The sequence below is a fragment of the Protobothrops mucrosquamatus genome, unplaced genomic scaffold (assembly GCF_001527695.2).
Source record: "Protobothrops mucrosquamatus isolate PMUCROS unplaced genomic scaffold, P.Mucros_1.0 scaffold2729, whole genome shotgun sequence".
Taxonomy (NCBI): domain Eukaryota; kingdom Metazoa; phylum Chordata; class Lepidosauria; order Squamata; family Viperidae; genus Protobothrops; species Protobothrops mucrosquamatus.
In genome coordinates, this window is record NW_015388772.1 from 93735 (window position 1) to 109435 (window position 15701).

At 43.2% G+C, this 15701-nt stretch overlaps 1 protein-coding gene across 1 annotated transcript in view; it reads right to left on the reverse strand.

Moving 5' to 3' along the window:
• Nucleotides 1-3078, reverse strand: part of LOC107296277 (tubulin polymerization-promoting protein family member 2-like) — a 5715-nt gene extending 2637 nt beyond the window's left edge. Inside the window, exons 1-2 of the mRNA XM_015825622.1 lie at nt 2915-3078; nt 630-783 (exon numbers count right to left, since the gene is read on the reverse strand). Of these exons, the coding sequence (XP_015681108.1) occupies nt 630-783; nt 2915-3078 (318 nt within the window). The remainder of the gene's footprint in view (nt 1-629; nt 784-2914) is intronic.
• Nucleotides 3079-15701: the final 12623 nt, after the last annotated feature.

Genomic DNA, 15701 nt, shown 5'->3' on the forward strand with positions numbered 1-15701 from the left:
TATGCCGAGGCGCTGGAAGCCATAGCCACTCGGTCTTGGACGGGTTGAGTCTGAGTCTGTTCCTCCCCATCCAGACCCTCACGGCCTCCAGGCATCGGGCCATCACGTCAAGGGCATCGTTGGGGTGGCCCGGGGTGGATATGTACAGCTGAGTGTCGTCAGCGTACTGATGGAAATCCACCCCGAAGCCACGGATGATGTGACCAGTAGCTTAGTCAGAAAAAAAAAAGAATTAGGAGAAGGAATAATAGAATAACAGAGTTGGAAGGGACCTTGGAGGTCTTCTAGTCCAACCCCCTGCTCAAGCAGGAGACCCTATACCATTCCAGATGAGTGGCTGTCCAGTCTCTTCTTAAAAGCCTCCAGTACAGTAATGGAGCACCCACAACCTCTGAAGGTAAGCCCTTCAGGGAAGTAATTACTGGGAAGAAAGGAAGAGCAAGAAATGCGGGGAGAAGTCACTATGGCATGATGGGCAGCCATATAAATCAAATTAATAAAAAAAAACAAATTAAGTATGAGAGATTACAATTAAAGAATGTAGTGTGTCTGAACAGATCTTGCTCAGCTCTCTCTGGCAGCATCATTGATTGGCTGCATCCCTTACGTGTAGGGAGCTCTTCACTCACCGTCACCCCGATACTGTCTGGTTCCTTGCCCTCCATCAACTGGTGAGTGGACTGTAAAGCCTCCTCAGGGGACTTTCCTTTGAAGCGTTTAGCACTCAGCTCCTTTATCGCTTCTTGGAATTCTGGATATGTGATGTTGCGAGCGCCCTTGGCCCTGGGGACACACAAATACATCAACTCTGATCCTCAGTACAAGACCAACCCCGAACAAGGCATCCAAGAATTTACAAAGAAGACAGCGTTATAAACAACAATTGCAGGTGGTCCTCGACTTACGACCGCAATTGAGCCCAGAATTTATGTTGCGAAGTGGGACATTTGTTAAGTGAGTTTTGCCCCATTTTATGACTTTGCTTGCCACATTTGTTAAACAAATCATTGCAGTTGTTCAGTTAGTAAAACGGTTGTTAAGTGAATCTGGCTTCCCCACTGACTTTGCTTTTCATATGACCCCAGGACACTGTAACTGTCATAAGTATGAATCAGTTGTCAAGCATCCGAATGTAAGTCACATGACCATGAGGATGTTGCGACGATCATAAGTGTGAGAAATGGTCATAAGTCAGTTTTTCAGTGCCATTGTTACTTCAAACAGTCACTAAATGAACTGTGGTAAGTCAAGGACTGCCTGTATTTCAAGACAATTATCCCATTAAGCATAAGGAAAAAAGATAACTATCCAATTAATAAGCCCACAATTATTTACAGACATGGCATGTCAAGAAAATAATTTCTAGCTCTGATAATACTCTGCTCTAACCTTCTTTACAGTAGGTTTCTGTTTGCATGAGGTTCTTTTTAAGCAGCCAGTAGAATTAAAGGACAGTGATCCCTTCCTGTAATGGTATGTGGGAATGACCTTGGAAAGACAGGAGGAAGACCTGCAGCCTAGACACAAGAGACTAAAATTACAAGGGGGGATGAAATACTTGCAGTCTTGGGAAATTGATGTTAGAAATAATAGAAAATACTTGTAGCTCGGGTTTTATATTTTGGCAATGGTTTGTTTGCCAGCCTTGTTTCAATTTAGTCTCTGAACGTTTCGCTACCAGACTAGGTAACACCATGAGGGGGATTTTCTTGTCCTATTCCTCTTTAGCTTATTTATGTCTTATGTGCCAGTGTGGTCAGTTGGTCATGTGATTGGTTGTTCGTTTGGAGCTATATTTAAATTCTGAGCAGCTGATTGGTTCTCTTGTTGATTGGTCATTTGAATGGTCTGGTTTCTTACGTATTTATAAATAAATATGCTTGTTAATTGCTCCTTTGGTAGAATATCAGGCTTCAATAAATTTACGTGTGTGGCGGGCGTTGGAATGGCCAGTGATTTTTGTTCCTTCCCAATCGAACTGGTGTTGTTCATTGTCAATGTGGCTCAAGATCAGGGATTTTTGGTCATGCTGTTTTAACCACTAGCCAATGTTCAAGAACCCCCGTTTTCAATTGCCTTCCTGTTTGTCCCACGTAGAGCTGGTTACAATTGTTGCAATTGATTTTGTATACTATGTTGCTGTTGTCTTCCTTCTGTATTGATGTCAGACTTGTGATGTAGTCCATACAAGATGCACACACAGATGAACTGACCCTTCTTTATTGAAGTGTTATTGTAACATAATCTTGCAAAACTGAAAACGTTCCTCCCCTCCTCTCCTTTTAGTCTCCAGAAAACAAGGGAAGGCCCCTTTCGAAATGCTTCTCATGCTTTTCCCCCATCTGTGAACTGAGCTGCCTTATTACACTGTTGCCTAGGTTGTGGGCCTTCCTCTTGTCTTCCAAGGTCATTCCCACATACCATTACACTTCTACACAATTCTACTGAATCGGGATACCACTTTATCTTGCATTATTTTGCTTCCCACGTAGATCTGCCTTCAGCTATTTATGATTACAAACATGGCTTCTGCCAATTCATAATGGCAAGATCCTAGGCACCTTCATGTCATCCCCCTGGTCACTTTCAAAGCCACATAGATTGTACATTTATGAAGGTTTATATGGGGAGAAGAGGAACATGCCACTTTAATATTGGATCAAATAAATGAATTTAGGTGGCCTCTACTATAAGCTGGGGATGAGGAACAGGCCATGCATTTTGGACATGTCCTTAAGAAATGGCTACCAAGGCATCTCTGATTCATAGTGAAGGGACATGACAATGTGTTTTGAATGAAACAAACTATCTGGGTCACAGTTTAAAAAGAACAATAATGCAGTAATAAGTATTTGCACATAAGCCTTATTGAGATTGGATGCAAATATATATACACACCAACCCTTCAGCTCACTTGACTTTATTGAAGACAATGTCCACATCAGTGCTGGTCACAGCTTTGCCATCCATTACACCACATTCCTTCAACATCTTGGAGAAGTTCTTGCCTGTCATGTCATTGCCTGTGGCAGCTGTGTACACAGCAAATTTACGGAAGGCTTTTTCCAGCTCTGACATCCCTCTGCACTTGGGAAAAGAAAACAAAAGGAGGAAACAAATGAACTTTCAGGACTTGCTTATAAGTTCACCCCACCATGGCCAAAGCAAGGCCAGAAGGTAAGTTAGTTGCTAATGATGAGTTGCTGATCAGGATTTCATAAGATGGACCTCCTGGATAGGAGGAAAGTAATTGAGACAGATAACTTGGTGCCCTTCAGTTGTGAATAATTCTGAGAGCCCCAGCCAAGAAATTCTACAGGATTTGATCCCATATGCATTATGCTCATATACAGCTGTAAACACATATACATTACTGGTTCTGAAATGGCAAAGTGTGTAGGAGATGACCAGGCTGAGCCTGAGGGAGGGTCAAACCCATCATCAGTTTCAAGTTCCTACACGCCCACAAGAGATCTAAGTCCAGCTCATCTTGAATTCTGTTGACTCTTATCTACTGTACTGCCAATTTGCTTTTTACTGTTAGTACTTCAAATTCTAGTAGAGAATTTAAATTTGCAATAAACCTATATATTCATTTGAACTGTCTGGACTCCTGATTTCCTACACTTGACAAAATGTCACAAAATACAGTCAAACAAGCAATCCAAACTAGAGACACCTATGATGCCAGTTCCATTGGGATCTAGAATCATTAAATCATTCAGGTGTTCCATGAATAAAGCTATCAATTCATTGTAGAATATGTTAGGCTTATGGCATAAACACAAGTGAATTATCTTTTGGAATTCAGTAGCTAGAGTTAGCAGTTACACCAAAATCTTCAACAATGCAGAATCTAGAGGGAATTGAATACATTCCATTGAATAAGAGAAAGCATTCAAAGAAATGTGAGGCAAGCAGGTGGATTTTGAGAAGTGATTCCCTTTAATGGAGCAAATACAGAATTCATTTATAAATGGGCAAAGCAAAAAAAAATAAAATTCAAAACAAGTAATCTTAAAGCTTCTTGCCACAGTTTAAAAATGTAGCATTCACAAATATATACATTTAATAATAATAATAATAATAGTAAAGTTGGAAGGGACCTTGAAGGTCATCTAGTCCAACCCCCTGCTCAGGCAGGAAACCCTATACCATTTCGGACAAATGGCTGTCCAGTCTCTTCTTAAAAACTTCCAGTGTTGGAGCATTCACCGCTTCTGGAGGCAGGTTGTCCCACTGGTTAATTGTTCTCACTGTCAGGAAGTTTCTCCTTAGTTCTAGTTTGGGGGCAGTGAGTATAATTTTCTCCTTAGTTTGGGGGCAGTGAGTATAATTTTGGTTCAGAACAGAGAAAAAATACTGATGACACTGAAAAAAGTAATTTGTAATTTAAGACAATGAGAATTACAAATTATGATGAAAAGATGGGGAGGGAAGGAGTACGATGAGCAAGAGGGAGGTGGGATCTTCTATGGTCCATCAATCAATCTGCTATTGGTCCATCAATATTTGTTTGCTTCTTTCATGTTCAGAATCAGAAAACAGTATGAGTTCATTCTTTCTCACAATTCCTTTTGTTATAGCAATGCAGGCAGCCTGCAAGAATGTCCAAGAGACCAAAGCTCTCCCACTTCCTCCTATAATCACTTTGATGGATAAATGTCATCACAATCGGTTAAATTAGAATACAAGGCATCAGGCTGAAGGAGCATTTTTCAACAAAAGGGATCACAAGCTATTGTGTCTTGGGTTAAAATATGTATTAGTATTTATCTGTGATCAATTTCTAGTATTGCTTCAGTTTCTAATGTTTAAGTATCTTTTTCTGCAAGAAAATATGTTAAGGACACATTTTAAGGGCAGATAGAGAGTAAACCCAAGAAATATTAGATAGGAGAAAGACTGTACTTAAAAAGAGATTCTAGTGTGACAGGACAATTATTGAAATAATGATCAAATGAGGAAACATACATTTTAAACTGCTATATTATTAAGGTGACCAACCGTCCTCCTTTAGGGAGGACAGTCCTCCTTTTGTGAGTTCTGTCCTCCCTCAAAAAGTGTCCTCCAACATGTCCTCCTTTTCGATATTTGAAGACTAATCTGCAGGGCTTTTTTTTCTCATAGAATGCTCAGAACGGCATTCTGGTACCTTTTTTGATGGTTTTTTTCAACTTTTGCATGAGCTGTGCTACTCCCCCTATTGGCTTTCGAAAGCCAATAGGAATTGCTGCTGAGCGCGCCAAAACACCCGGCCGGCAAACTTTGCACATGTAAGTTATGTTCTGGATCATAGATCCATTTAATCCATTTAGCCTTGTATAAGTCTATGTATCTTGTATAACTCTATGTATACCTATGTAACAGGGCAAGGGGAGGGAGCAAGGGTCAGGGGGCGGAGCTTCAAAGGCATCCCTGGACGCTAGCCTGAGGGCAGCCTTTTGTTCTCTGACCATCTCATGCAGCCACATGGCTGCAGACTTCCCGTTCACCCCACCATGTGATGCTTGGGAGAAGAGGGGAAAATCTAATATCAATTTACCTGTGGGACAGACAGATTGCTGAGACCTATTTTGGAAGGACCTACCACGAACTGTAAGTTTGTCTAGGATTCCCAGAATAAAGCAATAATCTCTGTGTGTTCTTCTGAGTTATCTATCTGTTAAAGACTGGAAGAAAAGCATATTTCCTGTCCAGAAACAGTATAGTAAATTGATAGATTAATTCTCCTCTGAGCTCCTGCAATAGCCATTTGATGAGAAAATTTTCCTCTGTTCTTCAAACTTTAAAGAAGCAAGCAAACTTCTCTTGCATGTGAAAGTAACTCTATGTTTCCAAGGACTGCATGCAAAAGAAATGTCACTGTATCTGCTCAGCAGACAGCGTTTCAAAGAAGGTGTGATCTGCATTTTATCAACTTTATAAAGCAACAGTAATTTGATGGAACTATCTCTCACTAAATGTCTGCAAAGTAAATTCAAAGTATCTTCGCATTTGCCTCTCAACTAACAAAAAAAAGGCAAAGTTGTAAAGTGCTAATCTTGGGATCTTTTTACAAGCCAACTGCCTTTCTGTGGCCTTTCACATTTTAAAGGAACAAAGCAGTTGCCATAGAAACCCCCCTTCCCTCTCCCTTCGCCGGCAGCTTAAATGTCCTGAGGCAATGAAGGCATGGCTTACAAAGATCATCTGTGAACCCAACTCAGCTTGCATGTTAGCAAAGGAGCCAGTGGTGTTGTTACTGCTTCAGTCAGCCTCGTTAGCACGTGAATTCAACTTGCTAAACTTAGAAAAATTGTTGTCTTTGTTTGATGCTTGGAAAGGGTGATTCTTCCCCCTCCTTTTCTGGCCCCAGCACGAACATTGTGACCATTTGCTCCCTCGGCAAAAGCAGGGCACATTCCTGGTTGCTAAGGAGAGCCATTAAGCTCTCTCTCTCTCTCAGCCATAAAACCTCAATACTAGCCATAAAACCGCAATACCGGCGAAAGGCCAAACCCCCCCTCCCTTTGGAATTTCAGCTTGTTATTAGAAAGAAGCCATACAGAGGCCCAATAGCAGGGCAGCAGCGCCCCCTAGCGGCCTATCTGCACATGACACCTTGAACAATTTTTTTTTGTCTGCTTCTCTTTTCTCATCACAACAATTTGATAATTTAATTCAAATCAAGCCTATAACAACCCCCACTAGAGTTTTCACCCAATCAAGCTGGAGATCCAAGTTTCTTCCAGTTTTGAGTGTCACAGAAGAAGGCCACATAGCCATCAATCCTTGACAGCAAGGAGATGTCAAGCTACATCTACGAACAAAGCAGACATTTCTACATTTATGTAGGCAATAGAATGAAGAGAGTTGAAACATCTTTGAGCCCTGAACAATGGCAACATGTGCCAATAGGCAACAACCAAGTGAAGTGGCCCAACCTTGCCACACAGTTAACAGAATTGACCTGGCTAGAAAGTCCTGAGTTCTTGGTCTGTTCAAATAGACAAACGGCTCAACGCGCCAACCTTCAACTTCAGGCACCCAGTAAACGTCAACCAATCCGCTACAAACCCCTGACTAAGCGGAAGCATCTGAGATTAGGCATAGTTCTGATCATCTTGATCACATGTCTTAGCATCCCAAGAATGAACTTTATAGGAGTCTGCAAGGACTTAAAGACTATTGAAGACATTTGCCATGACCCAGTGATTGACAAATGCCTGACGACCAAAAATTGCCTTCCCCATACATCGCGCATAGGCGAAGAGTGGGAGCACATGATTGGTGCACCCCGCGAATTCATGGACTCTATGTCATTAAATACACCCACACCCACACATGAAGTCCGCACTACCCTGATGACAACAGTAGCAGCCATCTTCAATGCTCCATCGGTGGTTCCAGACACCTCGGTTCCTGAGTATCCTGATCCTTCAGTTCCAGCTGTTGTTCCTGATCCTGCAATTCCAGCTGTTCCTGAGTTTCCAGATGTTCCTGAGTTTCCAGATGTTCCTGAGTATCCAGCTGTTCCAGATGTTCCTGAGTTTCCAGATGTTCCTGAGTCTCCAGATGTTCCTGTGTTTCCGGACCCAGCTGTTCTTGTTTTTCCAGGTTCTTCAGTTCCTGAGTATCCTGTGAATCCAGTTCCCTTTGTTCCTGACAAGCTTTGGGTTCCAGTTTTTCTGTTCCAGATTTGGTTCCAGTTTCCTTTACAGGAAGACGACCTTGTCTCACTTAGAGACAAGAACGCATACCAGAACGTTTGGCCCAAGGGTCTTGCACACCGGGCCAACCCAGCTGATGAACTACTTTGCCAAGCTAACTTTCAAATTGTGAAGCCACGTGGGTCAGGTCGTGACTCAAAGACACTTGTACCAGGCTGATCTCCGATTTGGCACCGTAGCTGATGAAGACTGAACCAGAAGATGAAACCTCAAATAATGTATTGTGTTTATGCATTGTTTGATGTAACACTTGCTTATTTTTTGCATAATTGTGCATGCTTTATATTTACCAATGGTTATGCATGTTTTGATATCAAGTTTTTTACCTATGTAGTCACAAGTTAGTCAACATTGAGTACTGTATACTTTAATGCTATATTTTTTTTCTTTTCATATTCAGTTAGTAAGTAGTGGAAATATTAATTTCCAAGCGGGGAGTGTTCTGGATCATAGATCCATTTAATCCATTTAGCCTTGTATAAGTCTATGTATCTTGTATAACTCTATGTATACCTATGTAACAGGGCAAGGGGAGGGAGCAAGGGTCAGGGGGCGGAGCTTCAAAGGCATCCCTGGACACTAGCCTGAGGGCAGCCTTTTGTTCTCTGACCATCTCATGCAGCCACATGGCTGCAGACTTCCCGTTCACCCCACCATGTGACGCTTGGGAGAAGAGGGGAAAATCTAATATCAATTTACCTGTGGGACAGACAGATTGCTGAGACCTATTTTGGAAGGACCTACCACGAACTGTAAGTTTGTCTAGGATTCCCAGAATAAAGCAATAATCTCTGTGTGTTCTTCTGAGTTATCTATCTGTTAAAGACTGGAAGAAAAGCATATTTCCTGTCCAGAAACAGTATAAGTTATCTGCAGCAAAGGCAAATTGGCAGGAACTTTGCACCCCTCCCTGCTACCCAACTACACCATCTCCTAGTTAGTCCTGAAGATACCTGGAGGAGACTGGAGCGGCGATGCCACGGTAACTTTCTCTTGATCTTCGGCCCTGCTAGGGCAGTAATGGCTGCGGGCGCAAGAGGCAGGGGCAGCGGGGCTGCTGCGGGCGGGGGTGTGAGGGGCAGTGGTGGCCGGCTGCCCCCTGTGCTGTGGAAGCTGCGAGGCCTGCTCTACACGGGGCTGCGCAGGGTGGGCGGTGGTGCTGGCGGTGCGGCTGCAGGCGGGGTGTGTCGATGACAGGCTGCCCCCCGAGGCTGGAGCTGGCGCAGCTGGTGCTTTGGGAGCTGCGGGGCGTGCTCTACATGGCGGGGCAGCAGTGCTGGCGGGGCAGCTGCAGGCGGGGGCGCGGCATGTAAGCATAATTACAATATAAAATGTTGTTACAAATGTTTTTTATTATGCATTTATCATATTATAGTGTATTCTGTATTATTGTTGCAATGAATAAAATGTTTCTTTTATTTACGATATTTTTTTCTTCAATTTATTTGTGTCCTCCTTTTCATTGTAAAAAAGGTGGTCACCTTAATATTATAGAAAATGTATGCTTATAAATACTAGAGCTCAGAATTTTGTTTTTCTACTTTGCCCATTTATAAATGAACTCTGATCTGGTCATGAGTGAAAAATATTGCCAGATCCTTAAAGTCATGTCTGCTTGGAAGGCTATCTTGAAATTCTTTTCAATAACTTGGGTCTCATGACTTTGACCAGAGTAGTGTTCCTAAACTTAGCAACTTTAAGATAGGTGGACTTCAACTCCCAGAATTCCCCAGCCCAAGTTGAGGAACACTGGATCAAAGTATTGAGGCTTAAGCCAAAATTGAGCCATTTGGGATGCACTTGGGAAGGGGGCCAAATAAAAAAACGGGGAAACCAAATTCCATGCTTGATACCAGAAGGAGGAGTAAAACTAAAACAGCAAAATAGTAAAGCCCTTTTATCATCTATGGTGAGAGTACACTTATCTCATAGTGTTCTGATTGCCACATCTAAACAAAGGATATTGTAGTGCTAAAAAAGTCCAAAGAAATGCAGCTAGATAATTTAGGGGCTACCACAATTTCCATAGGAAGAAAGACAACAGTGCCTGAAGCTTTTTAGCTTGGAGACAAGGCATGAAATGAGACTCCTTATAGAGCTATACAGTATAGAAAAATCATGCACGATATGGAAAATGCAGATAGATTTTTTTTCTCCTTCCCTCACAGTGATAATATGGGTTCATCTTTTAAATCTAAATGCAAGATTTAGAACTGATTAAAGAAAGGTGTACCTTTAAGAATTATACATACCTAATTTGTGGAATCTATGGCTATAAAATTTGGAGATTGTGTGAATTCAGCATCTTCCAGAGGGGAGGGTCAAAAAAAGGCAAGACAGAGAAAACAGCACTACAATCCAACACATGATCTGCATATATATTTTAATTTTTAAAAACACTGTAAGATAGAGTAACTCTTCTGAGTTTACTCTGTGAATGGCAATTGGATTCTGGATCTCATCAGTCCTACTATTAATTGTCCAATGTAACCAAGAAAAATAATCCCTCCTCAAACAACTGGAGCAACACAGTCTATAACTAAAATCACTTTTCTCCTATATACCATTTAGCCATTCCTTTCCCACTTCCTTAATCCTCTTAAAAACTTTTGCACAGCTGATAATTGCAAGTTGTACTACATATTTTTAAATAGAATAGAGGTTCAGAAAGCAGTTACAGGAGTTCTCTGAGAAGAAGCTGGGCCCAGTCTTTCCTGCCTTCATAACTGTATTAATAAGAATTTTGAAATAGCTGAAAATGGGAGTAGCACAAAATGTGATGCTCTAGCTTTGAAAGTTTTGCTTCAAAACTCTTTGAGAAAAGAGTCAGAAAGGCATAGAAATTTTTCTTTTATTGTGTGTGCATCTTGACTTTCTTTAAGGGTTCATGCTAGTATCTTGCTCTTTTTCTATTCATAACAATGCTATAAGGTAGATTGGACAGGGGAATGTCTAAATCAGTGGTTCTCAACCTTTTTAATGCCGCGACCCCCAATCGATCGTAAGTCGAGGACTAAACCGGTCGTAAGTCGAGGACTAAACCGGTTGTAAGTCGAGGACTAAACCGGTTGTAAGTCGAGGACTACCCAACCAGTCGTAAGTCGAGGACTTTCCCTGCCCGGGAGCGCCGCACATGCGTGGTTCTGCCCCCTGCGCCGGCCAAGGCGTAGCTGGCAAGCGGCAGAGACGGAGCAGGCCGACAACCAGCTGGCCCAGCTCAAGGGAGGTAAGGCACCCGCCGGAAAAGGGGAAAAAAATGGCGGACAGCCTTGCTTGGCGACCCCCGTGAAATGGTCGATCGACCCCAAATGGGGTCGCGACCCATAGGTTGAGAACCGCTGGTCTAAATGTAACCAAGATAAAATGCCTTCAAGACCCTTAAACATGGTAGATTATATCTATCACTTCCGAGCAGCAAGGCTGTGAAATAAAGTCTAGAGGACTTTCTTCCAATGATAATTAGTTTGAAGATGGACTTACCTAAATGGCCTTGGGGCCCTCTGCCTTCCTCTTTCTTGAGTATGTTCCTCCTAGGAATGACAAGGCCTGCTCTGAGTTTGAACCACCAGGGGCTTAGGAGTTTACTTTACAGTGGGAATTGTGACTTTATCAAGTTGTCTATGACATCATGGCTGATCTCACTTTGGTAATCTGATTGCCTTTCAGCTACAGATGGCCAGTGGTAAGAAGGTTGATTAATTTCAAACTTCCTTAGCATTTCAGACCCAGCAACATATCATTTTCTATGAAGAAGCTGGAGAAAAGTCACCATGATGAAATAAGGTAACTCATCCATAATTGTTGCATGACCATGTTATGTGCTCCTGGCTACTTTCCTTCGTGACCAGAGGCAAGCTCGCCTGACCAATAACCAGCCAAGACACAGTGAAGGCCTTTTGTTTCGTTTATTGCAATAAGCGGGGAGAGAAGCTATCAAAGCTTGGTTCTCTCCAAAGTTTTAACCCAAAATATTTTCTTCTTTATACATCCCTATCACCGGCCGCTACATCCCTCCTCTTTCCCCATTGGCTGAGGTAGTATGAGGTTACACTCTTTCCGACCACCTATACACATTTCCTGATGACATATTAAATCATATTCACATATACTATACTGTTTCTAGACAAGAAAGTGGCTATATTCCAGTCTTTAACAGATAGATAACTCAGAAGAACAAACAAGAGATAATTGCTTTATTCTGGGGATCCTAGGCAAACTTACAGTTTGAAGAGGTGCATCCAAGAATAGGTGGTAGCAATCTGGTTGTTCCACAGGTAAATTGATATTAGATTTTTCCCTCTTCTCCCAAGCGTCACATGGTGGGGTCTGCAGCCGTGAGGCTGCATGTGGTGGTCAGAGAACAAAGGACTGCCCTTAGGCTAGTGTCCAGGGATGCCTTTGAAGCTCCGCCCCCTGACCCTTGCTCCCTCCCCTTGCCCTGTTACATAGGTATACATAGAGTTATACAAGATACATAGACTTATACAAGATAAGTGGATCTATGATCCAGAACACTCCCCGCTTGGAAATTAATATTTCCACTACTTATTAACTGAATATGAAAAAAAAGAAAAGAAAAAAAAATATAGCATTAAGTATACAGTACTCAATGTTGACTAACTTGTGACTACATAGGTAAAAAACTTGGTATCAAAACATGCATAACTATTGGTAAATATAAAGCATGCACAATTATGCAAAAAATAAGCAAGTGTTACATCAAACAATGCATAAACAATACATCATTTGAGGTTTCATCTTCTGGTTCAGTCTTCATCAGCTACGGTGCCAAATCGGAGATCAGCCTGGTACCAGTGTCTTTGAGTCACGACCTGACTCACGTGGCTTCACAATCTGCACGTCAGCTTGGCAAAGTAGTTCATCAGCTGGGTGGGCCCGGTGTGCAAGTCCCATGGGCCAATAGTTCTGGTATGCGTTCTTGTCTCCAAGTGAGACAAGGTCTTCTTCCTGTAAAGGAAACTGGAACCAAATCTGGAACAGAAAAACTGGAACCCAAAGCTTGTCAGGAACAAAGGGAACTGGATTCACAGGATACTCAGGAACTGAAGAACCTGGAAAAACAGGAACAGCTGGGTCTGGAAACACAGGAACAGCTGGATCTGGAAACGCAGGAACGGCTGGATCTGGAAACACAGGAACAGCTGGATCTGGAAACGCAGGAACAGCTGGATACTCAGGAACGTCTGGAAACGCAGGAACGGCTGGATCTGGAAACACAGGAACAGCTGGATCTGAAGGATCAGGAACAACAGCTGGAACTGAAGGATCAGGAACAACAGCTGGAACTGAAGGATCAGGAACAGCAGCTGCAGAAGACGCAGGATACTCAGGAACCGAGGTATCTGGAACCACCGATGGAGCATTGAAGATGGCTGCTACTGTTGTCATCAGGGTAGTGAGGACTTCATGTGTGGGTGTGTGTGTCTGTAGCGACATAGAGTCCATGATTTCGCAGGGTGCACCAATCATGTGCTCCCACGCTTCGCCTATGCGTGATGTATGGGGAAGGCAATTTTTGGTCGTCAGGCATTTGTCAGTCACTGGGTCATGGCAAATGTCTTCAATAGTCTTTAAGTCCATGCAGACTCCTATAAAGTTTATTCTTGGGATGCTAAGACAAGTGATCAAGATGATCAGAACTATGCCTAATCTCAGGTGCTTCCGCTTAGTCAGGGGTTTGAAGTGGATTGGTTGACGTTTACTGGATGCCTGAAGTTGAAGGTTGGCGCGTTGATCTGGAGTTGAAGGTACATCGCATTTTGGTCTCTGTGAGACCAAGAGCTCAGGACTTTGTAGCCAGGTCAATTCTGTTAACTGTGTGGCAAGGTTGGGCCACTTCACTTGGTTGTTGCCTGTTGGCACATGTTGCCATTGGTCAGGGCTCAAAGATGTTTCAACTCTCTTCATTCTATTGCCTACATAAACGTAGAAATGTCTGCTTTGTTTGTAGATGTAGCTTGACATCTCCTTGCTGTCTGTGTAGAAGGTGGTAGACTGTAGTTCAAGGCGCAATATCTTCGCTGTCAAGTTGGTGAGCTTTACAGCCAACGTGGTACCACATAGTACTAACCTTGGTACGGTGTGGCCTTCATGTAGTGTTAGTCTCGCTTTTCCAAAGAAGACACCGAGACTGCAGCTCTCCCCGCTGTAGACTCTGATGCATCTTATGATTGTAAACAAAATGACGTAAGTGTGGCTCTCCCCGCTGTAGACTGTGACGCATCTGAAGGCTGCATTTGCCTTCGTTGACACATCTAAGGAAGCATACAAATCTTTCTTTTGCACTGAGGCGGGTGAGCTGGAAACATACGTGCACTGCACTTGCATACTCTTGGGACATCTTGGAAGTAAACTCCATCACTCCCGGTCTTGCAGACGTTGTTTGTCTTGTTTGTCCTCTATGGACAAGGCTAAGTTGTTGTGATTTTTGCTTGTCTGAAACACTGTTGCTTCCAAAGCAGGTTTGGTTGTCACAAGCGCGCAGTGTTCTAGGTGTGGTTTTAGGTGAGGTGCTGTTCCATTACTGGGAATGGAGGTGTTTGATCTGCTCACCTGGGTTGGAATTTGTGTTTGGTCAACACAAACTCTCCCTCCTATGGCCCATCCGAGTTCCGTCTTAATGGCTACTGGGGTTCCTGGTGGACCTTTGATTCTCTCATCGGAGCCAATGGACTCTGGGGCGTCTCTTCCCACCATGAGTAGGATCTTAGCTTCAGGATCTAGAGGAGGGATTAAATCAGCTGTGTGTGCTAAGTGAGGTATTTTTCTAGCCGCCTCTGGTGTTGAGATTTCGCTGCGGATGTCAGGTAAGGTCTCCCATTCCAACACTGATGGTAACCGGAAGTTAGAACTCCCGTCTATTGCTTCTATGCGCAGTCCGGACAGTGTTCTTCCTACCATGCTACCGACGGATGTGAGAGTTGTCACGTCGAACTCTACTAGTCCGGTTGGAAGGTCAAAGAGATCGAAAAAGGCAGACGTAGCTAACGTGCGGGAGCTGTGTACATCACACATCACGTACATCCTTACAGCCTTTTCCGGTTTTCCATCTGGGTAGACTTTAGCAAGGAAGATGGGGGAGCATGAAGGAGGGTTCGGTGAGCTGCCACAAATTTGTATGCAGTGCACATGGACCTTTATTGGGGTGTTAGTGGAAATGCTTCGAGTGTGTGTCGTCGTGGCAGAGGTGGGAGTGGCTTGCCGTGACTCCTCAGAGAGCTTCTTAGATTCTAAATGTAAGGCTGCTGGGTGCCTGGTAATGTCACACAGGTGGCATTTCACTGTAGCTGTGCAATCTTTGGCCATGTGCTCCATGGAGTCGCAGCATTTGAAACATATCCTATTTTCTTTGAGTAGGGTCTTTCTCTCATCTAGTGATTTTTTCCTAAAGTCTCTGCAATCATTTAGAGAGTGTGAGGACTTGTGGATTGGACAAGTCAAGCCTTTTTTAGGTGAACGAGGGTTCGAATGAACGCTCTTTGGTGTTCGTTCGTCTGGTGGTTTCTTTGGGGGAGACTTGATGTCTGTTTTGAACACTGAACAGGCAGTTCTGTCCTTCGTAGTTTGGAAGGGGCGCTTGATGACATCGGAGTTGTGACTGGTTTGCTTCGGCGCTGAGGACTGAGCTTCTCTGATGGAGTGGTACAGGGGGTCGTTATAGAAGTCAGCTCTGTTTTTGATAAAATTAGCGAGAACCGCGAAGGGGGGAATCTGGTTTTGGTTGTTTGCCCTGTAAGTTTGAGAGATCTCGATCCATCGTTCGGATATCAACCGTGGTAGTTTTTGGACAATAGGTTCTTGTGTTCTGAACAGGTCAAGGCAAACTAATCCCGGCAGGGTAGGATCCTGCTGTATGTTCGCCAGTTGAGTAATGAGCGACGAGAATGTCCTCAGCTGCTCACGTTCGTCGATTGTTATGTTGGGGAAGCTGAGAACATGGTCAAGGAGTGCGGATTAACTCTATGTATA